This window comes from Amblyraja radiata, chromosome 3 (assembly GCF_010909765.2).
Source record: "Amblyraja radiata isolate CabotCenter1 chromosome 3, sAmbRad1.1.pri, whole genome shotgun sequence".
Classification (NCBI taxonomy): Eukaryota; Metazoa; Chordata; class Chondrichthyes; order Rajiformes; family Rajidae; genus Amblyraja; species Amblyraja radiata.
Window position 1 is genome coordinate 74349714 of NC_045958.1, and position 23915 is coordinate 74373628.

General features: G+C 47.9%; 1 protein-coding gene across 1 annotated transcript in view; it reads left to right on the top strand.

The window, feature by feature from the left end:
- Positions 1-23915, top strand: part of megf10 (multiple EGF like domains 10) — a 174848-nt gene that overhangs the window by 145618 nt on the left and 5315 nt on the right. Inside the window, exons 19-23 of the mRNA XM_033018083.1 lie at positions 14187-14315; positions 16714-16950; positions 18830-18957; positions 19897-20023; positions 23115-23159. Coding sequence (XP_032873974.1) covers positions 14187-14315; positions 16714-16950; positions 18830-18957; positions 19897-20023; positions 23115-23159 — 666 coding nt within the window. The remainder of the gene's footprint in view (positions 1-14186; positions 14316-16713; positions 16951-18829; positions 18958-19896; positions 20024-23114; positions 23160-23915) is intronic.

A 23915-nucleotide genomic window follows, 5' to 3' on the forward strand; every position in this document is an offset into this window, starting at 1 on the left:
ACTCCTCCGTGTCCCCGCGACGCGCCACGCACATCCGGAGGCACATCGTTGCCATCATCCATACGGCGGGGCTACTTATCTGGAAAACAAAGCAAAACACCTCCTTGCCTCCACAGAGCTATCTGCCTAATAATGGCATTTGGGGTTTTGATTTTGTCTGTTGTGGTCTACTTTTCCACAGCACATCCCTTTGATCCCGTACTGTCTGTCCCTGTACTCCCCTGTAGCTATACAAAACCTTATATCTAATTACCAAACACTACATCTACTTACACACAAACCAATGCTATATACAACGCCACCCGTCTCCGGGTGGCCAACTCATAACTGGTCCCCGTCACGCTGGGGCCACCCCTCTGGTGGGCCCTCCCGTGCAGGCCAGAACTCCTCCTGTCGAGGGGCCTGACTGCCCCTCACCTCCCTTTGCACTACGGGGTTTTGAGTTACCCCTACGTTCCCTGTGGAGACTGGGCTCCCTCCAGCCGCACTCCGTAGTGCCCTGTTTCGGCCACTCTCCTTCCCGGCCCTCCTGTGGCCGGCCCCAGCCCTAGGTTTAATTAGGGATGGGGACCACCTTACTGGGGGTTTAGGGACCCTGTCACTCCTACGTCTGACCGGGGGTTCCCACACCAGAGGTGATACCTCCATCTCCTCTGCTTCTGCTAGTTCTGCCTCTCTTAGGCAGTCTACGGTACCTGCCTGCGGAGGGCTGGAGTCAGCCTCCTTCTCCGCTGCTTCCAGTCCTCGCCCTGGAACACAGCCGGCTACTTCAGGCTGACTACCTGTGGACTCACCTGGCTCCCCTACGGTTTCCACATCAACCCGGGTCTGTTCCTGATCCTGTTCTCTGACATGTACCCCTTTCTTACTTTTCCCTGCCCTTGTGGGGTCAAACAATTTACACTGGTTGATGTGGAACCATTTGACTCTACGGGGAAGCTGAATGGCATACACCATGGGACTGGCTTTGTCCACTATGTTGTATGGGCCCGCATACAAGGGTTCAAACACCCCTACCCTAGCATATCTCCTGACCATTACCTGGTCTCCCACTGCCCACTCGCAATGCCTGCGAGGCTCCAGCAGTAGCTTGTTTCTTTGGTGCTGGGCCCCCATGTTTCTGGCTGCCTGCCAGTGAACCTGTCTAAGTTGTTCAAATAGCCTCTTGGCAAACTTGTCCCGGTTCACTTCCCTGAGCTGTCCCTCTGTTAGGGCTGGGACCATAATGTGCATTGGCGTTCTCATGACCCGACCCGTCATAAGCTCATGGGGAGAGTACCCCGTACTCCTGGACTGGCTGGCCCGAATCCCCATAAGGACCAGGGGTAAAACCTCCACCCACCGGTTGGGTGAGTCCCCTGTTTCCTTCCTTATCCTTTCCTTTATTGTCCGGTTCAACCGCTCTACCGGACCTGAGGACTGGGGGTGGTAGGCCACATGCCACTTGGCCTTGATGCCCAGTATTCTAAGGGTGGACTGCATGACCTGTCCCGTGAAATGGCTCCCCTGATCTGACTCCACGAACTGTGGGAGTCCCCACCTGGTGAACACCTCCCTAACCAGGATTTTTGCCGTACCCATAGCGGTGGCTGCTCTGCAAGGGAAGGCCTCTACCCATTTTGAGAACACATCCACAAGGACTAAGCAGTACTTGTAACCCCCTTGAGCGGTTGGAAGGGGTCCGATGTAGTCGATTTGAATCGACTGCCATGGCCCCTCCACCCTCCCGATGTGTCCCATGGAAACCTTCCTTTTCTGGGGGTCTGGGTTGTTTGCTGCGCAAACCAGACAGCTTGCACAAAAGTCGCGAACATCTTCCCTGAGCCCTGGCCACCATCCTGCCATCTCTACTCGCTGCCATGTGGTCTCTGGCCCAGGGTGACCTGCCCCTGGACCCTCATGGGCTAGTTTTAAAAATTCCCTTCTGTACAGGGAAGGCACTACCCACTTATCTCCCTTGAATAACATGCCTTCCTTCACTGACATGTCTTTACCCCCATACGGTCCCTCTGTTTTCTCCTGCCTGCAAATGGCTGCTGAGGCAGCCTTTAAAATAGGGTCTTGTGCCTGGACCGTGGTCAGGTCCGGAGCCAAAACCACTCCCGCACTCTCCTTTTCACGAGGCTGCTCCCTGGCTGCAGCTACCTGTCCTTCCTGATAGGGGTCCCATGCTTTCCCACTCCTGGCTCCTTCCCTGGCCAAGCCATCCGCCCTCTGATTTCCCTTTCCCCGTGGCTCCGTTTTGGAATGGGCCTTCACCTTATGGATATATCTATCCCCGCCCTTCCCTACGGCTGCTACAATCCTCTCTAATAGTGGTTTAGTGGTCAGGGGCTTCCCGTCTGATGAGGTGTACCCTCGGCGGGACCAGATGGCCAAATATTCCGTGCAGGAATTGCATGTGAACATGCTGTCTGAACATATGGTGTATGGAGTGGGGAAACGCTTGGGATGGGTCACCACGTACATTACCGCCGCCAGCTCTGCCTGCTGGGCGCTTAACGTATGTGGGAGTTTAAGAGCTAGGGCTATCTCTGCCTCGGGGTCCCAGATCCCACAGCCCGTGAGCCGTATGCCCTCGGACACGAAACTGGACCCGTCCACGTATATTTCCCTACCCGTGGGATGTAACCCTGCTCTAAGCCCAAAGTCCACCTCCCATACCCCTTCCACCGAGCAATGGTGTGGCTCCCCTGGGTACACCAAATTGGCTGCGAGCTTGGGCTCACATAGCCTCTCAACCCGTAAGGCCATTTGGGAAAGGAGAAGGGTCCAGCGAGTGATCCTCGCACTGCTAACGGTCCCATCCTTAATCCGACCGTCCAGCAGCATCTGGGTTGGGGTATGGTGGGTCAGGAGGGTTATGGGGGACATTCTTATGAAGACCTGTACCTTCTTCACTGCCCAGTATGTGGCTAGCAGGTGCCGCTCACAGTTTGAATAGGACCTTTCTACCTCTGTGAGGACTCTGGAGGAATACACCACTGGCCTTAACTTGCCGTGCCGTTCCTGGAGGAGCACTGCGCTCAGGCCATCGCTGCTTGCGGCTACCTCCAGGAAAAATTCCTCCCTGTAGTCAATGGCTCCCAGAGCTGGGGCCTTTTGCAGGTCCCGCTTCAAATGGACGAATGCCGACTCGCACTGCTCATCCCACTCCCACTCTACCCCTTTGCGTAGCAGCCGGTGCAGAGGTGTTGCGGTCGCGGCATAGTCCTCTATAAAGTCTCGGCAGTAGCCCGTGACTCCCAGAAATGATCTTACCCCCCCCACGTCCATTGGGACTGGGAGTTCCTGCACTGCCTGCCTTCTTGCTGTATCGATACCCCTTTCTCCGGCCCTAAGGGTCAGTCCCAAGAACTTTACCTCTTGTAACCCTATCTGTGCCTTCTTGGGGTTTATTTTTAAACCGCTCTTACAGAGCAGCTTCAGCAGTTCATTTACTAGGGGCCCATGTTCCTCACTGGTGTCTGTGAATAGCAAAATATCGTCCACATACTGGACGATCTTGTGGGGCTCACTAAATTCCTTTAAACATTCCGCCATACATTGGTGGAAAATGCTGGGGCTATTGTGGAACCCTTGGGGAAGACAGTTCCACGTGTACTGCTGCCCCTTGAATGTAAAAGCAAATTTGTACTGGTCTTCCTTCCTGACTGGGATAGACCAGAAACCGTTCGAGATGTCTAGCACCGTAAATACAGATGCAGACGCTGGAATTTCTGCTAATAGGTCTGCTACAGCTGCCACAGTTGGTGCGCAAGCCGGAATATTCTTATTCAGGACCCTATAATCTACCGTGGCCCTCCAGGAATTGTCTGGCTTCCGTACAGGCCAGAGCGGTGAGTTCACGTGGGTGGCTATGGGCCTCAAAACGCTTTGCTTAACCAGTGAACTCAAGGCGACTTCTAAGTCAGCCTCCGCTTCTCGGGGAAAACTATACTGTTTCTGCGGTCGGGACATGGGATCCCCGTCTATCCTGACCTCTGTTCCTGTGACCCTTCCACAGTCGTGCTTGTGAGTAGCGAATGCGGCCAAATTTCGCTTAACATGGCCTCGATACTCTGTCGGGGTCTGCCTCACTAGGACCTCTAGATCGTACCCCTCTCTGGGCTTCACGACACACAGAGCCCCTCTCTCTGATGCCCTCTCGATGACCATTAACTCCTTCTCTCTCTCAGCCCCTTCTCCTGCTATGCCCCACAAACAGTGGTTCCTCAGGTCCACCAGGACCTGGTGGGCCACTATAAAGTCGGCGCCTAGTATCCCCTTTCCCTCCTGCTCCCAACTCATCAGGACGCATTTCCACTGCGCCTGGAGTGCTCCTAATTGAATGGACAAGGGAACAGAGAAAAACCCCGTCTTCTCATTTCCCGTAAAACCGACAAGACTATAGGGTACCCCACTAGATAGAGGGGATGTACGGGGATTGTCCATGTGGACAATAGTACTGGAAGCACCTGTGTCCAGCAGGTAACTCCCGACCACATCCTGGACCTCCATCTTGACCCAGGGTCTCCCACATGGGCCATACTCTAATGGGCATAGGAATGTGGGCTGTTTCGCTGGAAGTCATAAAGGTGCCGGGGGTGCGGATATGGGCGTGCCCTGGCCTGTTGCCATGGCTACCTGTCCGGATCCTCCCGCCTTTGACTGCAAATAGGTAATTAGATCTCTTACATCTATTGTTACCTCCGGGGCTGGGTTGGCCGTTACCGGGGTCCTATCCCCCACTGCTCTACTTGGGTTTCTGCACTCCCTCTTGTAATGCCCGGGCTTCCCACACCCATAGCACACCAGCCTCATCTCGGAAGAGGTCTGGCTGCCTTCCTGTTTCCACTGCCTCCTTTTGGGGGGTGCCGGTACTATTTCGTGCACCTTGCCCTTGAAGGGCTTCTCCTCACTTCTCTCTCCATTGCGGTACGCAAGGGTGAGCTTCCTGATCACCTCCGCCTCGTTAAGGTTTGGGTCAGCTGGGTCGAACCAGTGCTCGGCCCTTGCCCTAACTCGCGGGAGGCAATTCGCCACCAGAGTCTTCAGCCAGTGAGCTGTTCTCCCATCTAAATTCTGCCTATCTAAAGGCATCCCACACGCTCCCTCATACACTGCCCACAGCCTGTCTGCGAACATGTCCGGGGACTCAGCTACCTGCTGCTCCGTCTCCCCCACCCTGGTGAAAGGACTACCCTGATTCAACCCCATGGCCTCCAGAACCGCTGTCTGTGCCGCTACCCATGTTTCAGGTCTTCCCCCTTCCCTGGAGGTCACCGCCTTGCATAGGTATGAATCTAGGGTCATCAGTAGCAGCTTTACCCGTTCTACCTCATCGCAATCGTTTATGTCGGCTGCCTGCTGCACCTCCATAAAATGCAATGACGGGTCTCCTGCCCTGGTTAACTTGGGAACCTGAGCCACCATCCCCCTCAGCACATGTGCCCCATGGGGAATGATGATATCACTCTCTATGGGCCCCCTATCTGCCTGCCCTACCGGGGGACCATATTTCCTTTGCCGTGCCGGGCACATCTGCCCTACTCTGGGCTGTTGCCCCTTTACCCCTGGCTCTCCCACCATGATCGGTAACCCCACCACCTCGTGGTGTGCTACACATGGCGCGGAAGCCGCTAACTGAGGGTGCTCTCCCGCCCCTCCTTGGGCCTGTCCCTCCCCGGACAACCCGAACCCCACCTGCCGACCCGGACCTATCCCCGGCGCCTCAGGAGGCGGTCTATTCCCCTGTGCCACTGGGGAATCATCTGCTGAGGGAAGCCCTCTGCCCCCGGGGGACCCCCCTGGTCCTACCAGGTGAACCCGTCCCCTAGTCTTGGACAGAGTCTCCTCCAGCTGCGCTATCCTCGCCTGGCAAGGCCCGTGATCACTATTGCCTAGCTCGCTACGGGCCACCCTGTATGCTGCTTGTATATCCTGGAACTTTCCCTCCAGCTCCCTGCACTTCTGTGTACTCTGAGCCAGGAGTTCCTGGGCGTTCCTTTCCCTCTCCTTTGCCTCTACCACCTGGCATTGGAGGAATTCCTGGGCATTTCTGTGGGACTCCCTCGCCTGCAAGATACACTGCCTGGCTTTACTGCATTCCTCAGATAGCCCTTCCCCTTCTCTAGCGCTTTCTTCAGCGCTGGCCCTAGCTTCTCTCTGTTGCTCTTCCAGTCTATCTATCTGTCTCTGCATATTGGCTACCTGCTGTGATAGGCACGCTAGCCAAACTGCCTTTTCCTGCCCTTTATTATACAGTTTGCTTTCCGTCCATTGAGCTGCAGCTTCTGCGGGCTGCTCAGCTCTCAACAGTGCTATCACCCATTGTTTGGTGAGATTGATCTTTTTAAACAGATAAGAGGAGATTCTCTCCTCCATCTTGCTACGTTCTCTCACCCCCTCTGACAAATCACATATCCCAAACCACCGAGGTCCTGCCGCGGTCGCCATTCTGTAGGGGTTTTGTTTTTCCCTTTACTCCACAAAAGGATTCCCCTAGGTTCTAGACCTCGGAATTATGGTGGGATATGATAAAAGGTTGAATTGACCAGAGTGTGCCGATGAGAGAAAACAGAAACCAAGATGGACTCAAAGCAAGTCTAAAATTTACAGGCTTTATTAAACAATGAGAAATCGAATCTCACCAACACTACACAATGCGTGGCTAAACTTATGCTTTAAACTAAAACTATGGACGAAAACTATCGGGCACGTCGTAAAACTTACTTTAACACAAGTTACTTGCAAGCATACTCCCCCTTGACCTTTCTCCCCTCAACCTCCTATTTCGGGAAATTCACCAGGTCACCAGGATACTCACAGCGAAGTCGATGCAGGCCCACGAGCTGTCCAGCAGAGCAGGAAGAGCAGGAAGAGAGAGAGAGTTCTGGCTTGACTTCGGCTTTTATACCTGAGCTTCCTTTGAAACCCCCAGGTGGTCCTCTGGATAGAAGGGGTTCTTTTGATGTTTCCCAGTTTCGATCTGGCATGAACAATAGGCTTCCGATGATAAGGGGTTTGCTGATGTCATGATCCCTCAGCCTGATCGTTATCATCCCCGATGGTGATTGTGCTTGTGCTGGCCTGTTTACCACCGTCTGCTGAAGCTTGGTTCCTCCCTTTGTGTATCCAAGAGAATCTCGTTATCTCCGTCTCAGCCTTCCCTGTTCACACCGTTGTGTGATGTCCAAGTCCACAGGCCAGACGGGTTTGATTCTTGATGTGTATTGGAGGGGGTTTTTTCCGTTGCAGCCAGCAAATTTGTCTTTTAAGATATCCATGTGCTTATTCAATTTCTTCCATAATTTTGGAGGATTTGCCCAAATAACTTACACTGTTACCTGTCCAAATGTATTTTTAATCATTGTACTTGTATCCGTCTCTACCACTGTCTCTCTCGGCTCATTTCACATGCCCACCATCCTTTGTTTTCCCCCCTCAGATCCCCTTTAAATCTTTCCTCTCCCACCTTAAACCTGTAGCCTCTAGTTTAAGATTCCCGTACCCTAGGAGAAAGATTGTGACCATCCACCTTATCTATGTCCCTCATCTATATATTACTAAAACTCTCATCTTGTTTGTTATGTCTGTCTGTCTGTCTGTCTGTCTGTCTGTCTGTCTGTCTGTCTGTCTGTCTGTCTGTCTGTCTGTCTGTCTGTCTGTCTGTCTTGTCCTGAATTACGCCAAAACAGTACACGATAGCGCTACAATTTTCTCCCACATTGCTCACAATTGTCCTGTGGTGTGTTGTATCAAGTTTCGTTCAGATTGATCGTATATTTTACGTTATTCACATTTTAAACTTTACAAAATCCAGTTTGAAAAAAATCACTTGAACTTGCAGTTAGCAGGGTATGGCGTCACAATGGGATCTCATTTACATAAACTGCCCGTCAACAATGTTCCACCCCACAATTATATCACAATGAGATCTCATTTACATTTTAAAAAACAGCAGCTTCCACCTCACAATGACGTCAAGGGGGGTAGGGAGGGGAGAGGGGTTATGGAGGGAGGGAGTGATTGAGGGTAGGGGAAAGGAGAGTGAGGGAGGGAGTGGGGGAGGAGAGGTGGAGAGGGGAAAGAAGAGGGAGGGTGAAGAGGAGGGGGTGGAAGTGCTGGGGATGAGGGGGAATGGACGAGGATAGGGGTAGGAAGAGGGATGGCGAGGCACACTTGGGGAGGGTTGCCATGACTTGCATCACAACGGGGATCTCTGGCGTCACAATGGGAACCCGTCGGCCATGTGGGGGAGCAGGGAGATAGAGGGAGAGGAGGGGGTAGGGAGGGGAGAGGGGTTATGGAGGGAGGGAGGAAGTGACTGAGGGTAGGGGAAAGGAGAGGGAGGGAGAGTTGAGGGAGGGAGGGAGGGTGTGGCATCACAACGGGGATCTCTGGCGTCACAATGGGAACCGGTCAGCCACGCCTGTGCAGTTGGGGGCTATGGGTGAGTGGTGGAATATTGCGTTTGGGGACCAGCCCTCCCGTGTGACAGAGACCCAACGGATCCCACTTGGTCTAGTGACTTTATAAATCTGTGCAAAGTCATCCCTGATGAACATCTGATGGAAGCAGATGCAATAAGGAACGTTGGCTCCTTCATTGCACTATCAATGTCCACAAGGCTTTGGTTAGGAGTGCACTTGGAGTACCGTAAGAATTTATTGGCACAATGCCTGGAGGAGGATGTATTCCCTTAGAGGAACTGCTGCATAGGAGAGCCAGAATATTACTTGGACAAGGTTAAAGTACAAGATATAATTAAAAAAAAGAACTGCTGATGCTGGTTTATACCAACGATAGACACAAAATGCTGGAGTAACTCGGCGAGTTAGTCAGCAGCTCTGGAGAAAATAGACGTGACATTTCAGTTCAAATGTCTGAAAAAGGGTCCTGACCCGAAATGGCACGTCTATTTTTTCCAGAGATGCTGCCTGACCAGCTGAGATACTCCAACATTTTGTGTCTGTCTTTGATAAAATACAAGAATTTCCTTACAATAGAATGTCAAATTCATGTAACGATGTAAAACAATTATGTAAAAAATGGTAAAGGAAAGATTAGGGAGACAGAAACTTATTTTATGGAGACAGAAACTGATTAAGGAGTCCTGGAACAGCAGGGCATTGTCTAAGTTTTAAAGTCATGCTTTTTTAGAGTGAGGTTAGGATATGCAGCTGCAGGGTAGAACATAATGTGGATCTCTCTTCCTCAATCGATGGTTAGAGAGTAGACCTGGAGAGTTTTAAGGGCCTGTCCCACTGTGGGGACGTAATTAGCGACTTAAGAAGAGTTTGCCCTCGACTCATACTCGCAGCATGGTCAACACGAGGTCCTAGGAGGTCTTTGTAACTCTCCTTCATGCTCGAGAGTGGTCCCCGCGTACTCGAGGCCTCAGTGAAGGGGCTGTCCCACTGCGGCGACCTAATTGGCGACTTTAGAAGAATTTAGGAGAGTTTGAAAAAATGTCATTTTGAAGACCTCCTTCGACTATGTAGAAGACCTCCTTCGACCTCCTTCAACTATGTTGAAGACCAGCTTCAACTAGCTTCGGGAAAATTGGACACCGAATAGTGGAGAGTGATGACGACCTCCTTCGACCTCCCTTCGACTATGTTGAAGACCATCTATGACTACCTTTGACTACCTTCGATTACCTTCGACAACCCTCGATTACCTACGAATAACATGCCGACCTACTACGGCCGACTAAACCTACGAGTAAAAAAAGTATCGATTTTTTCCATGGCGACCTTTTTTTTTACTCGCAGGCATTTTTCAACATGTGGGGACTACTCTCGAGCATGAAGGAGAGTTACAAAGACATCCTACGACCTCGTGTCAACCATGCTGCGAGTATGAGTCGAGGGCAAACTCGCCAGAACTTGCGGATTAGGTCGCTGAAAAATGCAAGCTGAAAAATGCCCGCGAGTTAAAAAAAGGTCGCCATGGAAAAAATCTATCGTAGGTAATCAAAGGCAATCGAAGGTGTGTGTGTGTGTGTGTGTGTGTGTGCAGACGGTCGATCCAGCTCGCGGTTTCATCGCTTATGGTCGATCCAGCTCGAGGATATTCAGGCGAGTGCCTTCAAGCTTGAAGGTCGAAGACAGTCGCTGAAAAGTCGTGTTAGTGGGACAGGCCCTTTAGGTCCTAGATCACACAGTGAATGGCAAATTAAGTTAAAGGAGCTGAAAATACTCATCCTTTCCTTTTGTTCCCAGCACTCGTAACAACTATTGTGCCATTTGTATTTCATAGAGTGTAATTCTGGAGTCACAAGGGTTCATGTCTCTCTGCAGAAATTTGAATACGAATACCAAGTTGACACCGTGTGCGGACGTGGCGTCGAAGGACGAGAAGCCGAAGCAAAGAAGTGGAAGCCAAATAACCGAACGGAAACTAAGCTGAAAAGCCAAATATCCGAAAGCGTACAAAGCCGAAAAGCCAACTAACCGAAAGGGCGGGATGCCTAAATGCCAACTAACCGAAAGGCCGCGTCGCCTAGAAGCCAACTCACTGAAAGGCCGCTGTGCCGAAAAGCCAAATACTGGACCTGACGTCGCCGGGGTGGGGGGCGGTACCTGTCAGCGATTGGTCCAGACCCCTGCATCCATCGCATCACTGGCCGGGGTAGACGGGTGGGTGGGGTTTATTTTCCCACACAAGACCTCCCTGGGCTGGAGGGTGACTGGGCTGTCTGAACCCGAGCACCAAGTTGCAGCGGCCGCAGGAGCGCATCCCTCGGGACAGCCCCCACTCTCCCATGGCCGCCCTCTGCCCTCCACTCATCCCTTCCGTGCGGCGGCACTGTGACGGGCTGTAGTTCGGCAGCGCACACACACACACAGGGCCGGGTGGAGCAACGTTGGGGACAGTCTGGTCCCTCAGCCCACCCAGTGTCACTGACCATGATGCACCACCACTGGACCTCAACCCCCACTCCAGGGTTATTCACCCCCCCCCCCCCCGACCCTTTCAGTTAGTTGGCTTCGTACACTTTTGGTGATTTGGCTTTTCGGCTTTGTTTCCGTTAGGTTATTTGGCTTCCACTTCTTTGCTTCGGCTTCTCGTCCTTCGACACCAAGTCCGGGTACCAGCTGACACAACAGTGCAGTGTTCAGGGAGTGCTGCATCGTCAGAGGTGCTGCAGTTTGGCTGAAACTTATCAAGTACTTATTTGTTTAATTCCCACAACTCTGTTTCGGAGAACAATATGAGAGTTGTAGAGCATGGAAACAGGCACTTCAGCCACCGAGTCTGCACAAACCATCAGCCACCCATTTTGTTTACCCACAGCTGCTGGCTGATCAGGGACGGAAAACCCGGGGGGGGGGGGGGGGTGGGGGGCAGAGGGGACACGTCCCCCCCATGTTTTGATAGGTGGGGGACATCCCCCCCATGTTTTTGTGATCCCGATGTTAAAATCTCAGTTTTTTGCGCTGGATTGAGCCTCCTAAGCCTCGCGCATGCGTGTGAGTGTGCGCGCGTGGCCGCCAAAAAATTGTGTCCCCATCCCCTCCATGTTTTGATAGCGAGTGTCTGATAACATGGAGGCAGTATTTGTGAACCACAATTTTGACCTTAGTTGGAAGGTTGGGATGTGCCCATCGCTTGAAAGGTTCCTTGAAGGGTTCCATCCCTTGAGATCACACCTCGCCACTTTGCAGCACTAAGAAAGGTGGAGGTCAGGAAAGGCGGAGAATTGAAGTCAGAGGCCATCCGAAACTTAGGATCTCAAGTGAGTGATGAGTGGAGGTGTAGTACAAACCAGTCACCAACTACGTTTTTGGCCTGTATAGAGTGGATGTTTCCAGCAATTGGAGAGTCCAGAACCTGAGGACACTGTCTCACAATAATAGGATGTATCTGTAGGATGGAGATTAGGAGGAATTTCTTTGGCCAGAAGGTGGTGAATCTATAAAATTCATTGCCACAGATGGCTGTGGAGGCCAAGACATTGAGTATTTTAAAAGCAGAGATTAATAGGTTCTTAATTGGGAAGGGTGTCAAAGATTACAGGGAGAAGGCAAGAGAATGGGGTTGAGAGGAAAAAATAGTCATGACTGAATAACAATGGGTTGAATGACTCCTATATTTTACGGTCTATGGTCTCTCCAATGTCACAGAGAGTGATTAATAAACCAGCTGCTCTATTTTAATAGTTTATCACCCGCACTTTAACAACGTGGAACTCACAGCTTTCTTTTTGTTCACTATCAACCAGTGCAATATTATTTTCTATGATTCTTCCCAGGGTGAAAGCGTTAACTGCTGAGGGCAGGCATTAGTGCAGTCCATGCTGTTCTGATGTTGCTTTGCCCTCTGGTGGTGATAGATTAAACTGTAATGTTAATAGATTCACCAAATGACATAGGATTTGAACTGAATCATGGAAGGTACAGGATGGAATGATGCCTTTCGGCCCACTGTGTCTACACGGGGTCTCTGAATAAGCTGTTAGATGAAAATAGATATTTCTGTGTTGTCTTTCTCGTTGCTTTCCTAATCCCATCTCGGACCCGCAAACACTCAGCATAGGAGCTCCGCAAGGCTGAGTACTCTCCCCTCTCCTCTGCTCCCTCTACACCAATGACTGCACCTCCACTGACTCCTCTGTCAAGCTTGTCAAGTTTGCGGATGACACAACCTTGATTGGACTGATCCAGGATGGGGAGGAATCTGCCTAAAGACAGGAAGTGTCACAGCTGGCGTCCTGGTGCCATCGCAACAACCTGGAGCTCAATGCACTTAAGACAGTGGAATTGATTGTGGACTTTAGGAGAGCTCCCCCACCCCTCACCCCACTCACCATCAACAACACCACAGTCGCATCTGTGGAGTATTTTAAGTTCCTGGGAACCATCATCTCCAAGGACCTTAAGTGGGGGGGCAACCATCGACTCCACAATCAAAAAGGCACAACAGAGAATGTACTTCCTGAGGAAGCACCATCTGCCACAGGCAATGATGGTCCAATTCTATACGGCCATCATAGAGTCTGTCCTCACCTTCTCCATCATGGTCTGGTTTGGCTCAGCCTCCAAGCACGACACCCGGCGAATTGTCCGATCAGCTGAGAAGGTTATTGGCTGCAACCTTCCCTCCATTGACGAACTGTACACTGCATGGACCAGGAAGCGAGCGGGTAAGATCATCTCTGACCCCTCTCACCCTGGCCACAAACTCTGAATCATTTCCCTCTGGAAGGCCACTCCGGATTGTCAAAGCTGCCACAGCCAGACATAAAAACAGCTTTATTTCCACGAGTAATAGCTCTACTCAATAACCAAAAATCTGTAGCCTCCTTTTGCTCTGGTATTTTATTTAATTCACATGTTTAATCAGCAATGTTTTATTATTAATGTTTAATGTTTCATGTATGATTCTTAACTGTCACTGTATGTCATGTTGTCACTTGTGGGCGGAGCACCAAGGCAAATTCCTTGTATGTGAATATTGGCCAATAAACTTATTCAATTCAATTCAATTCTTAGCCATGTTCTCATCTCATTACAACCATTGGGAAGAAGGTACAATAGCCTGCAAAGCATAACCGCCAATTTGAAGGACAGCTTCTTCCCAGCAACCATCAGGCTCTGAACACTGCACAACACTAACCACAACTCAACCTCAGCCACGATCTACTGCAGACTTTGTTTTGGCTGCACCACATACTTCGATATTGCGCTATTCTGGTCTGGCTATCTTGTATTACTGATCAATTTATAATATCATTGATTATTGTGTATTTATTTGTTCTGTTATTGTGTAGATGAATTTGTAATGCTGTAGCAGCATGTAAGATTATCGTTGTTCTATTTCTGGTGCATATGACAACTAAGCACTATTGACTATAGACAAGGTCTTGTAAATGTTTCCTTTAATTTTTGATTAAAGGAATGTTAGTGACAAAATGGCTGTTGTATCTCCAACATGACAAGGACGATGAACTTCAAAACCACTTAATTGACTCTGGGCAATTTGTGACCTCCTGAGCTTGTTATCTGTATTGTGGAAAAGTTGGCTTTTTCCTGAGGGAAACTTTAAAAAACTCAATGAAGACACCTATGTACAATGAGTTAGAGAGCAGTTTTTTTTTGCTGAAGAATAATCTATGTCTTGATAACTAATTATAAAGTCTGCAAACTCTCAGGAATAACCGGGAACAACTGATCAGATTGTCCATATCTTTCCTACAGGATGTCTATCAGGGACCTATGGTTACGGCTGTCGCCAGGTGTGTGATTGTCTGAATAACTCGACATGTGATCACATTAAAGGCACCTGCTATTGCAGCCCCAGATGGAAGGGCTCAAGGTGTGACCAAGGTATGTCCTCTCGTGCTAAGTTTGTGCGTTTTCCCCAGTTGTACGTTTACTTCACTGCTCAAGTCACGAAGATCAGAGGAAGCATTGAATGGTAACAATTCCAAAGGAAGTACCATTTACTGCCTCAATTCTGTAACCAGTTGTTTGCGTGAGCAATGTATCTTGTTCCAATCCTATCCCTTACACTGTTGTCTTGCAGCTTTATTTTGTTTTTGCAGCACTGGTCCAATTCCCCTTTGAAAACCATGCTTGAACTTTCCTCCAATTAGGCATTGTGCTCCAGATGAGGATCCCTTTGGGGAAAGAGATGAGGATCCCTTTTGTCCTTGTCTTACCTTGGTGTTTTCTTAAATCTGTGTCCACTGCTTTCCCCCTTCCATCAGTGGGTATATTTTCTCTCTGACTGCTCTGTCCGAACCCTTATTGCTTTAAACCCTCCTTTAGATCTTTACTCACCTTCTCTGGAAAACAATCTCAGATTCACCAACCTTTCCTGTCACATGTCTCTCATCTCTGGCAAGATTCTGGTGAAACATTTTTGCATCTTGCATCTTCTCCAAGACGTTCACATCCTCTTTAAAGGCAATGCCCAGAACTGGTTCATCATAACTCCCAGATCTGGCATCCTGTCTTTTAATTAGGGAACCCTGTAACCCCTATATGTTTTCTCAATGTGTTGTTGTTGCATCCAAATATGTCAGCACTCTAGTTACCTGCAGCCTCTTGTGAATTGGCTCTTCAGTTCAAAGTCCGTATTGAAACCCCAGTCGCACGATGAGTGTTAGCAAAGGTGTTTTGCTGTTTTGCAAATGCTCAGCCAGAGTAAAAGACTGGCTACAAGAGAAGTTGATCAAAATAGAGGAAGCAACAGGAAAACAGGCCTTTGTAACTATCCTGCGCATGCCACCTCTTACCCTTCATGCAAACAATGCGTTCAGATCGTATTTACCTGCTCTGTTCCCATATTTCTTCCCCCATTTTTCTTCATCTCATCATCAAACCTAACCTTGAATGTTTTACACAGCAATGTATGTGATGATGATGTGCACGGTGTAGGAAGCTGACTCCTCCCCTAAGGCAGTCAGGCCCGTCCCCAAGGAGAACATGCTGTCAAAGCTGCTGCAGGTTTTCCATTCTTGCCAATTCAATCTCACGGGGTTGGTGACTTCACCTTTAGCTCCCAGGCATTGCTCCTTGTGAGGGAGCACCAGTCAGAGCGTGATACTTCCTGAACTGAAGGCAGCACACAGATTGACTGTCACACTTCCAAAATTATCCACCGACCCCCAAGAAGGGTGAATCTCTCAGCCTTGTGTCTCTGTCCTCACATTTCATTATCAGGTTGATTGTTGGAGCTTGCTGTGTACAATTTGGCTGCTGCACTACAACAATCAGTACTTAAGGGGCTGTCCCACTGCGGCGACCTAATCTGCGAGTTTAGATGAGTTTGCCCTCAACTCAAACTCGCAGCATGGTTGACACGTGGTCCTAGGAGGTCCTATGAGGTCACTTGAACTCTCCTTCATGCTCAAGGGAAGTTCCCGAATACTCGTGGCCTCAGTTTGGTCAAGGAAAATTTTTCAGCATGTTGAAAGGTTTTCTGCGAGTAAACATTGGTTGGCATGGTTCTTTTGAACCCGTAGTGCAGTCGAGTGGGGTCGCTATGTAGTTACAGGCAGTCGAGGGCAGCCGTAGGCAATCTCCTTCACTGACCGGGCATTTTAATTGGCTCTTTGGAGTTTTCAGGACCAAGGAAACCGACCGGTAAGTAAAATGCCCACTAACTTTATTCTGGCTTCTGAAAAGTGTCTCCCCCCCTTCTCTCCCTTTCTCTCCCCTACTCTCCCCTTCTCACCCCCTCTCTCCCCCCTCCCCCCACCCCGTCTCTAAAGGACTTACAGTACACTGTGCAGCCGTCTTTCACCTTCCTCTTCATCGCATGTGTGAATTTCAGACAGCGCTCCCCCGCTTTCCCTGGCCCCCGCTTTTACGATGTGTTTGTGCGTGCGCGGTCGGTCGATCCAGCTCGAGATTTTTCAGGCGAGTGTCCTCGAGCTTGAGGGTCGAAGACACTCTTCTGAACTCGCGGATTAGGTCGCCGCAGTGGGACAGCCCCTTTACCAATTCTACTATTTTTGGACATCCTAAAAGGGATGTGAGTGGTTATATACAAATGCTTTCTTTCCTGCAGTGCACTGATTATGAAAGCATCACACCATGACAAATGACCCGTACAGAGAACAACATCTTGAAACAATGATGAGCACTATAATCCCTGCTCCACCCACCATGTAACCACATCCTGACAGGCAGCCACACGCCACCCAGGGGTGACAAGGTTTGTTCCCACACTTGTAAACACAACGTGATGTTACATTTGTTGTCCTCATATTTCCAGCTGGCGTTATTATCGTGGGAAACCTCAACAGCCTTAGCCGGACCAGTACAGCCATTCCAGTTGATTCCCACCAGATTGGAGCCACAGTGGGGATTGTGGTCCTCCTTCTGCTTGTCCTCTTTCTTCTGGTGCTCTTCATCTTGTACCGGCGCAAGCAGAAGGGGAAGGAGACCAACATGGCAGCCGTAACCTACTCTCCCACCCTCCGAGTTATGAACACGGATTATGCCATCACAGGTGAGAAACTTTCAAAGAAAAACACAAGTGATAAGTCTTAACGAATGTTTAATGTTTATTGTGGAGCAAAGAAAAGGTGTCGGAAGTACCTGAGCAGGAAGGCCATTCTGTCCCTCACGTCAATAGGATCATAGCTGACCTGGCTTGACTCCATATACAGTACCCACTTTTTCCTCACACCCTTTTATACTTTTGGTTAACACTGTCTAAAATTTAAGATTATCAATTAACCTGGCATCAAATGTTATTTGCAGAATAGAGTTCCAAATTTCCTCCACAATTTAGTTTAGTTTAGAGATACAGCGTGGAAACTGGCCTTTGGCACACCAGGTCCGCATCGACCAGCGATCACCCATACACTAGTTCTATCCTACACACTAGGGACAATTTACAGAAGCCAATTAATCTACAAACCTGCACGTCTTTGGAATGTTGGAGGAAATCTGAACACCCGGAGAAAACCCACACAGACACAGGGAGAATGTACAAGCTCTGTACAGACAGCACCCGTGGTCGGGATCGAACCTGGTTCTTTGGCGCTGTAAGGCAGCAGTGTCCCGCTGCGCAACTGTGCCACTTCAACATACAGAGACATTTCCTGACTTCACCCTTGAATGTCTTTGCACTAATTTTGGGATGAGTGGCAAACTCCCCAACCAGTGGAAGTGATTTCTCTATCCGTTCCGGTTAACATCTCAAAACTTTCATCAAGTCATCCTCCTTAATCCCTCTTCTTCAAGGCAGTAGTTCATGCAGTCTCACTACTTAATGTATAAAAGTGTTGCCTAAGAGCTGGAGAGGTCCATTCCTATCAAAGCTGATCTGCATCTTAAGCCAAGTCAAGTTTATTTCATGTGCACAAGTATGGTGAGGTAAAGAAAATCCTGCTTGCAGCAGCATCACAGACACATGGGCTCAGACAAAGCCACAAGAACATAAATAATACATGAATTCTGCAAGACTGTGAAAAGAGAAAATATCTCAAAAAAACCCCCATTAGTACCCAAATAAATTCTGATGCAGCGTATTGACCTAAACGTTGATTATCCCTCTGGCCCCACAGATGCTGCCTGACACACTGAGTTCTTCTAACAGTTCGATTTTTGCTCCAAATCGCAATATTTACTGTTTCTTGTGCCAGTGTATGTCCAAGTATATGATTCGGTGTGAAGATCTGTTTGAAAGCATTTCTATATGTTTCCTTGGGTTGGCTTACTATATTACAGGCAAGGTAATGTTTCACTGAATCAATGTATTGAAGCGGCATGGTGGCGCAGCAGAGACCCGGGTTCGATCCAGACTACGGGTGCTGTATGTACAGAGTTTGTACGTTTTACCCATGACCGCGTAGGTTTTCATTGAGATCTTCGGTTTCCTCCCACAATCCAAAGACGTACAGGTTTGTAGGTTAATTGGCTTCGTAAAATTGTATAAATGTAAAATGGTCCGAGTGTGTGTAGGGTAGTGTTATGCCCCTGTCCCACTTAGGAAACCAGAACGGAAACCTCTGGAGACTTTGCGCCCCACCCAAGGTTTCCGTGCGGTTCCCGGAGGTTTTTGTCAGTCTCCCTACCTGCTTCCACTACCTGCAACCTCCGGCAACCACCTGCAATCTCCGGGAACCGCACGGAAACCTTGGGTGGGGCGCAAAGTCTACAGAGGTTTCCATTCAGGTTTCCTAAGTGGGACAGGGACATTAATGTGCGGGGATCGCTAGTCTGCGCTGACTCGGTGGGCCGAAGGGCCTGTTTATGCGCTGTATCTCTAAACTAAACTAAACAACCTCATTCATACATGTTGCCAAATTGGAGACGTAAGTTTGAACATGATAGTAAAAGTGTAGACACTTTCTGACCCAAATTGACTGCTTTCTTTGCAGAAAACATGGCACAAGGAAATACTGGGAATGGAAACAGTCACTATTTCTCCAACCCAAGTTACCATACCCTCGCCCAATGTGGGAATCCACCACACACCAACAACTGCCAACGGGGCACATCTGGAAAGGTAAATCACTGTGAACCAAATCATTATGGCCTTGGTTTCAGTTACCACTAGTTGTTCGGGCAGCTCACAATACTAGTGATAGTCAACCTGCCAACTTCCCACAGCAACAACGGTTGGCCTCTGAAATGATAATAATTACACTTTTGTGACCTCATACATTGGCTTAGGCAACGACAGCAGAACAAAGCAGAGCATGCGGGTAGTGGCAGAAGGCACAATAATTTGTCTCTGGTTGGTAATGCTGAATGAGTGCAAGAGTGTTGGAAACAAGTGGAACTGCCCTCCAAAGACTTGATCCAATTATCTGCAATGGAACTGGATGTATGGAACCACATCCAGATGGCAGCTAAAGCTTGTGGCCATATTTTGCACAGCTGAGCGATGTTGAAAGTTCTTCCTGCTGCACTTAAAACAGAAGCCAAAGGCATGAGATTAATTGGACTTACCACATACGATTTGGCTTTAGTGATCTCAACTTTCTTTCTATAGTCACAGACCCATCCCAAGTGACATACTTCACCCAATCATCATCTCATCATTTCTTACACCACTAATCTTTCAGTCAGCTATTCAAAAAATTATCCAGTCATTATTTCAGCACTCTTTGTGGAAACTAGCTGTTTGCAAATTGGCAACTGGGTTTCCTACATTACACCAGAGGCTTTACTTAAAATGTTCTTTATTGGCTATAAAGTATTTTGGGATGTTGTGAAACTGTTCCAAAGTGTACATTTTTCATTTATTTTCTTTATTGAAATGCTAGTTAGTAGCTTCAGCACCAAGCTGCATTAGAATAGTAATTCTGGCCTTGGGAACAAGGCCATTCGATGTCAAGCTTCCAATTCAGCAAGAATAGCCCAAAGCAGTTGTGACTGCTAAAGGTGAATCATATTAAATTCTGCTGGTGATGTGTTTTATTTGCTCAATTTTAATCAACAGTCAAAAAACAATCAGCTGTTTGTTAACATAAAGAACCTCAAAAGTCAAGGAAAGCAAGGCTCCATGATGGACTACACAGCAACTCTACCTGCAGACTGGAAGCAAGGAGGCTACCCGAATGATTTAGGTATTCTGTTTTCTACATTATTGTTAACGAAAGGAAGAATGAAACAGTGCAGGGATATTATGATTTAAATATTGGTACTCCTTTTGATTAAGTTTAAGAATTTCTATATTCAAGCCTGAGGTGTGGCTATTGCTGGGAAGACCGACATTTATTCCCCTGCACTCTAGTTGCCACTTGACTGATTGATAAGGAACCATCTTCTTTAACTGCATTTGTGGAATTCCCTGCCACAGAGGGCAGTGGAGGCAAAATCACTGGATGGATTTAAGAGAGAGTTAGATAGAGCTCTCGGGGCTAGTGGAATCAAGGGATATGGGGAGAAGGCAGGCACGGGTTATTGATTGGGCACGATTAGCCATGATCACAATGAATGGCGGTGCTGGCTCGAAGGGCCGAATGGCCTCCTCCTGCACCTATTTTCTATTTATCTATTTTTCAAACTGCTCAAACTGTGTCTGTTGGCTTCAGTGTCTTTTGGAACATTCTGGAAGACAACAGAAAAGCAACACAGATGATATGAATAGAACCAACAATTAATTTTGCTTTGTTCCAGATAGTTTCAGAACATATTAGTAGTATAAAGAGGAGTCTAAGTCTGCTTGCCATTCATTGAGATCACAATAATCTGTTATCTGATTCCATACATCTGCCTTTCCCCATCCTTTTAGCCTTTACTTATCACAAATCAACTAGCCTGATTTAAATTTAACAATAAGCGAGTTCGGTATTCTGACTGCGCCTGCCCAGGTCATAGGTCATTTGCGATAAACATTCTCGGCAGCTGAGCTGCTGCGTGTATACAGACCTGCGTTTCATCCGTATTTACCAGCTTTGCTTCTTCGAGGTAAGAAAATACTGCTTTCAAAACTATTAACTGGGTGTATTTATGGTTCATTTGCACAAAATTACAATGATTTTGTTGGTTTTATTGCTTTTTGTTTCTGTGTGTGATTGCTTTATGCTTTGGAACATAAGTGTTATAGCAGTGTTTCAAACAAACTGCTATGTTCAGTACATTTTGAGACACTGGTATAACAGTTATACACTCATTGCAGTTATTGGTGAGTGCCTGGTAAGAACCTTGGCAAACAAACATTTACTGTTTTCTGTGATATATTTGGATTTGTTTACTCCTTGCGGTGTAGTAATGTACCTTTATCAATGGCAGTATGTAGGACATCGGCACTAAGTGCGGTGATCATTCGGGTCGCTTTGTGTTTTATTTTTTTATCAGCTGAAAATAAACAAACTGTTGAAACAGACTCTCGCTCTTGCTACTGCCGTTGCAGTGTCAACGCTTGTGGGTCCATCATTTACATGCCGCTGGAAATTAAATCTCACCCCACACTCCTTCACTCTCTCTCTTACACTCTTCACGAACAGCCACCCGCTACAATAGGCGAATGGTCCTTTCTTTTGTTAATCCCGCCTGCAGTCTCTGATGGGGCCGGTTTCACAGACTTAACCGTGACCGGTCGTGTTTAACCTGGGCTCTGGGAACTCGGCATCTGATGGGGACGAGGAAGGTTCCAAAGGGAAGGCAGGGACAACTTAGAATCTGGCAGCAGAGTGGCTCTGTAAATGGATTAATTCCACAGTTAGTTTAGTTCGGAAAGATCTGCGGCCACTGGTTCAGGAGATCGATCCAATTATTGACCAACAGGCAGTGGAATCCGTCTGTGACAGACTCCACAAGGAGTAGGCCACTTGGCTCCTCAAATCTGATCCGCTATTCATTAAAACCAAAGTTATTTCTGATCGTTGACCAAGCTTGATCAATCTTTGAAGTTCCCTGATCGCCCTTAGTTATTCTGTATTGTGGCTGTATTTAGCACAGCTGATCAATGTTGAAAGTTCTCCCTGTTGCATTTGAAACAAAAGCCAAAGGCATGAGATCAATTGAGCTTACCGATTGGCATTAGTGAGCTCAACTTTCTTTCTATAGTCACAAACCCATCCCAAGTGATTATACTACACATTAAATACTCTCTGGATTAAAGAACAAATCACAACCTTCTGTGAGAAAATGTTCTCCTCTTTAATGAACAAGCCTTATTCTGAATGCGTGGCCCCTAGTTCTAGAGGCCATTGATTTATTATACTGTAGATAGACTGATCTTTAACAACACAGAGATTTGTAATAATTTTACTCAGCCATTTAACCTATGCAAATATGAGCTCCTTTGTCTGTGATTCATTTGATTTAAATGTTCATTGAGATTTGATGGAGTCGTTCAGTGTCTCAAGTCTGTTTATTAGATGTTGACTATTCTATACCTTACAACTTGCTGTCTGCATAAACAGTAGGATCTACCCAGTATTTAAACATTCAATTATCTCTCCCCCCCCCCCCCACCAACCCTGCAGAGTTTTGAGTGGAGAGCATCCCAGATTTCCATTCTTTTTTGTATGGGCCTAATTTTGTTTTGTACTGTTGCTCTGCATGCTTCTCAGCAGAGGAAGCAGATTCCTCTCCATCTACCCTCACAGATCATTACGGTATTTTAAAAACAGAGATCTGTTATCACGAATCTCTGTTATCTCTGAATACTTGAATCCCTTGAGGAAAACATTGTAACCTGTTATAGAGTCATAGAAACATAGTCATACAGGTCCTTCCACCCAATATACCCACACCAACCAATATGCCCCATCTGCACTAGTCGACCCTACCAGCGCTTGGCCCATAACCTCTTCGCCTTAAACCTCTGCCCTCTGCTTCACGATACCCCCACTCTGGGCAAAAGACACTGTACATTTACCCAATCTAATCCTCTCATGATCTTGTACACCTCTATATGATCACCCCTCATCCTCCTGTGCTCCAAGGAATATAGTCTTAGCCTGATCAACCTCTCCCTATAGCTCAGGCCTTGAGTCCTGGCAAAATCCTCATAAATCTTCTTTGCACCCTTTCTAGATTGACAACATCTTTCCATTGATTCAATCCCATTAGTCACGATATATTCCGAGGACAATATCTTCTTTCTCAGGATTGCTTCCCAGAACAAATACAGTTCTCTGGATAATCTATGTTTTGCCTCAGCTGCCATTTAACCTTTGTATAGAAATTATTTTGGTTTGCTTACAGGTGCTTTTGGTGCTGATAGGGGATACGTTGGAAAATCTCTAAAAGGTAACATTTTAAATGGTCTCGGTGATTTCAAAGCATTTATACTTCCAAGGACCTGTTTCTTTGACACTGTGTTCAGCTTTTGATGAGCAATCTCTTCAAATAACCATTTGAGCCAGAGGCTATGAGCATTGCTGGCCATGACACCATCGCCAGCTAATAAATGGACCTGATGGCATTTATTAGCTGTCGACGGTGCCCCTGAGAAGCTGGTGGCAAACTACCATCTTGCTCTGCTGCAGTGAGTGTGGTGAAAGTATTGCACATAGATAGGAAACATGTGGAAGATATAGGCCAAATGCGGGCAGGTCTACACTAGTGTAGACAGGGCATCTTGGTCGGCATGGGCAATTTGGGGCAAAGGGCCTATTTTAGTGCTGTATGACTATGACTCAAAAACTGTTCCTGTGGTGCAGTAGAGTCAGTGACTGCAAAAATTCACATCAATAGAAACATAGAAAATAGGTGCAGGAGTAGGCCATTCGGCCCTTCGAGCCTGCACCGCTTAGTAGAAGAACAGCCACTCATTTCTAGGTGTGTAACATGAGGGGAATTTTTGTTTGGTGGTTTTCCGAAGTGCCTGATGCCCTTGTCCTTCTAAGTGAGAGTCTGTGGGTTTGGGAGGTGCTGCCATCGAAGCCATGGTGGATATAAACAGTGAATCAGCGTGCACTGTAACCATGGTGCAGGAAGCAAAAGTTTACCAGAGACCGTGTCCGCATAAATACATGAACTTTTAGTCATCTTAAGTCATGGTAG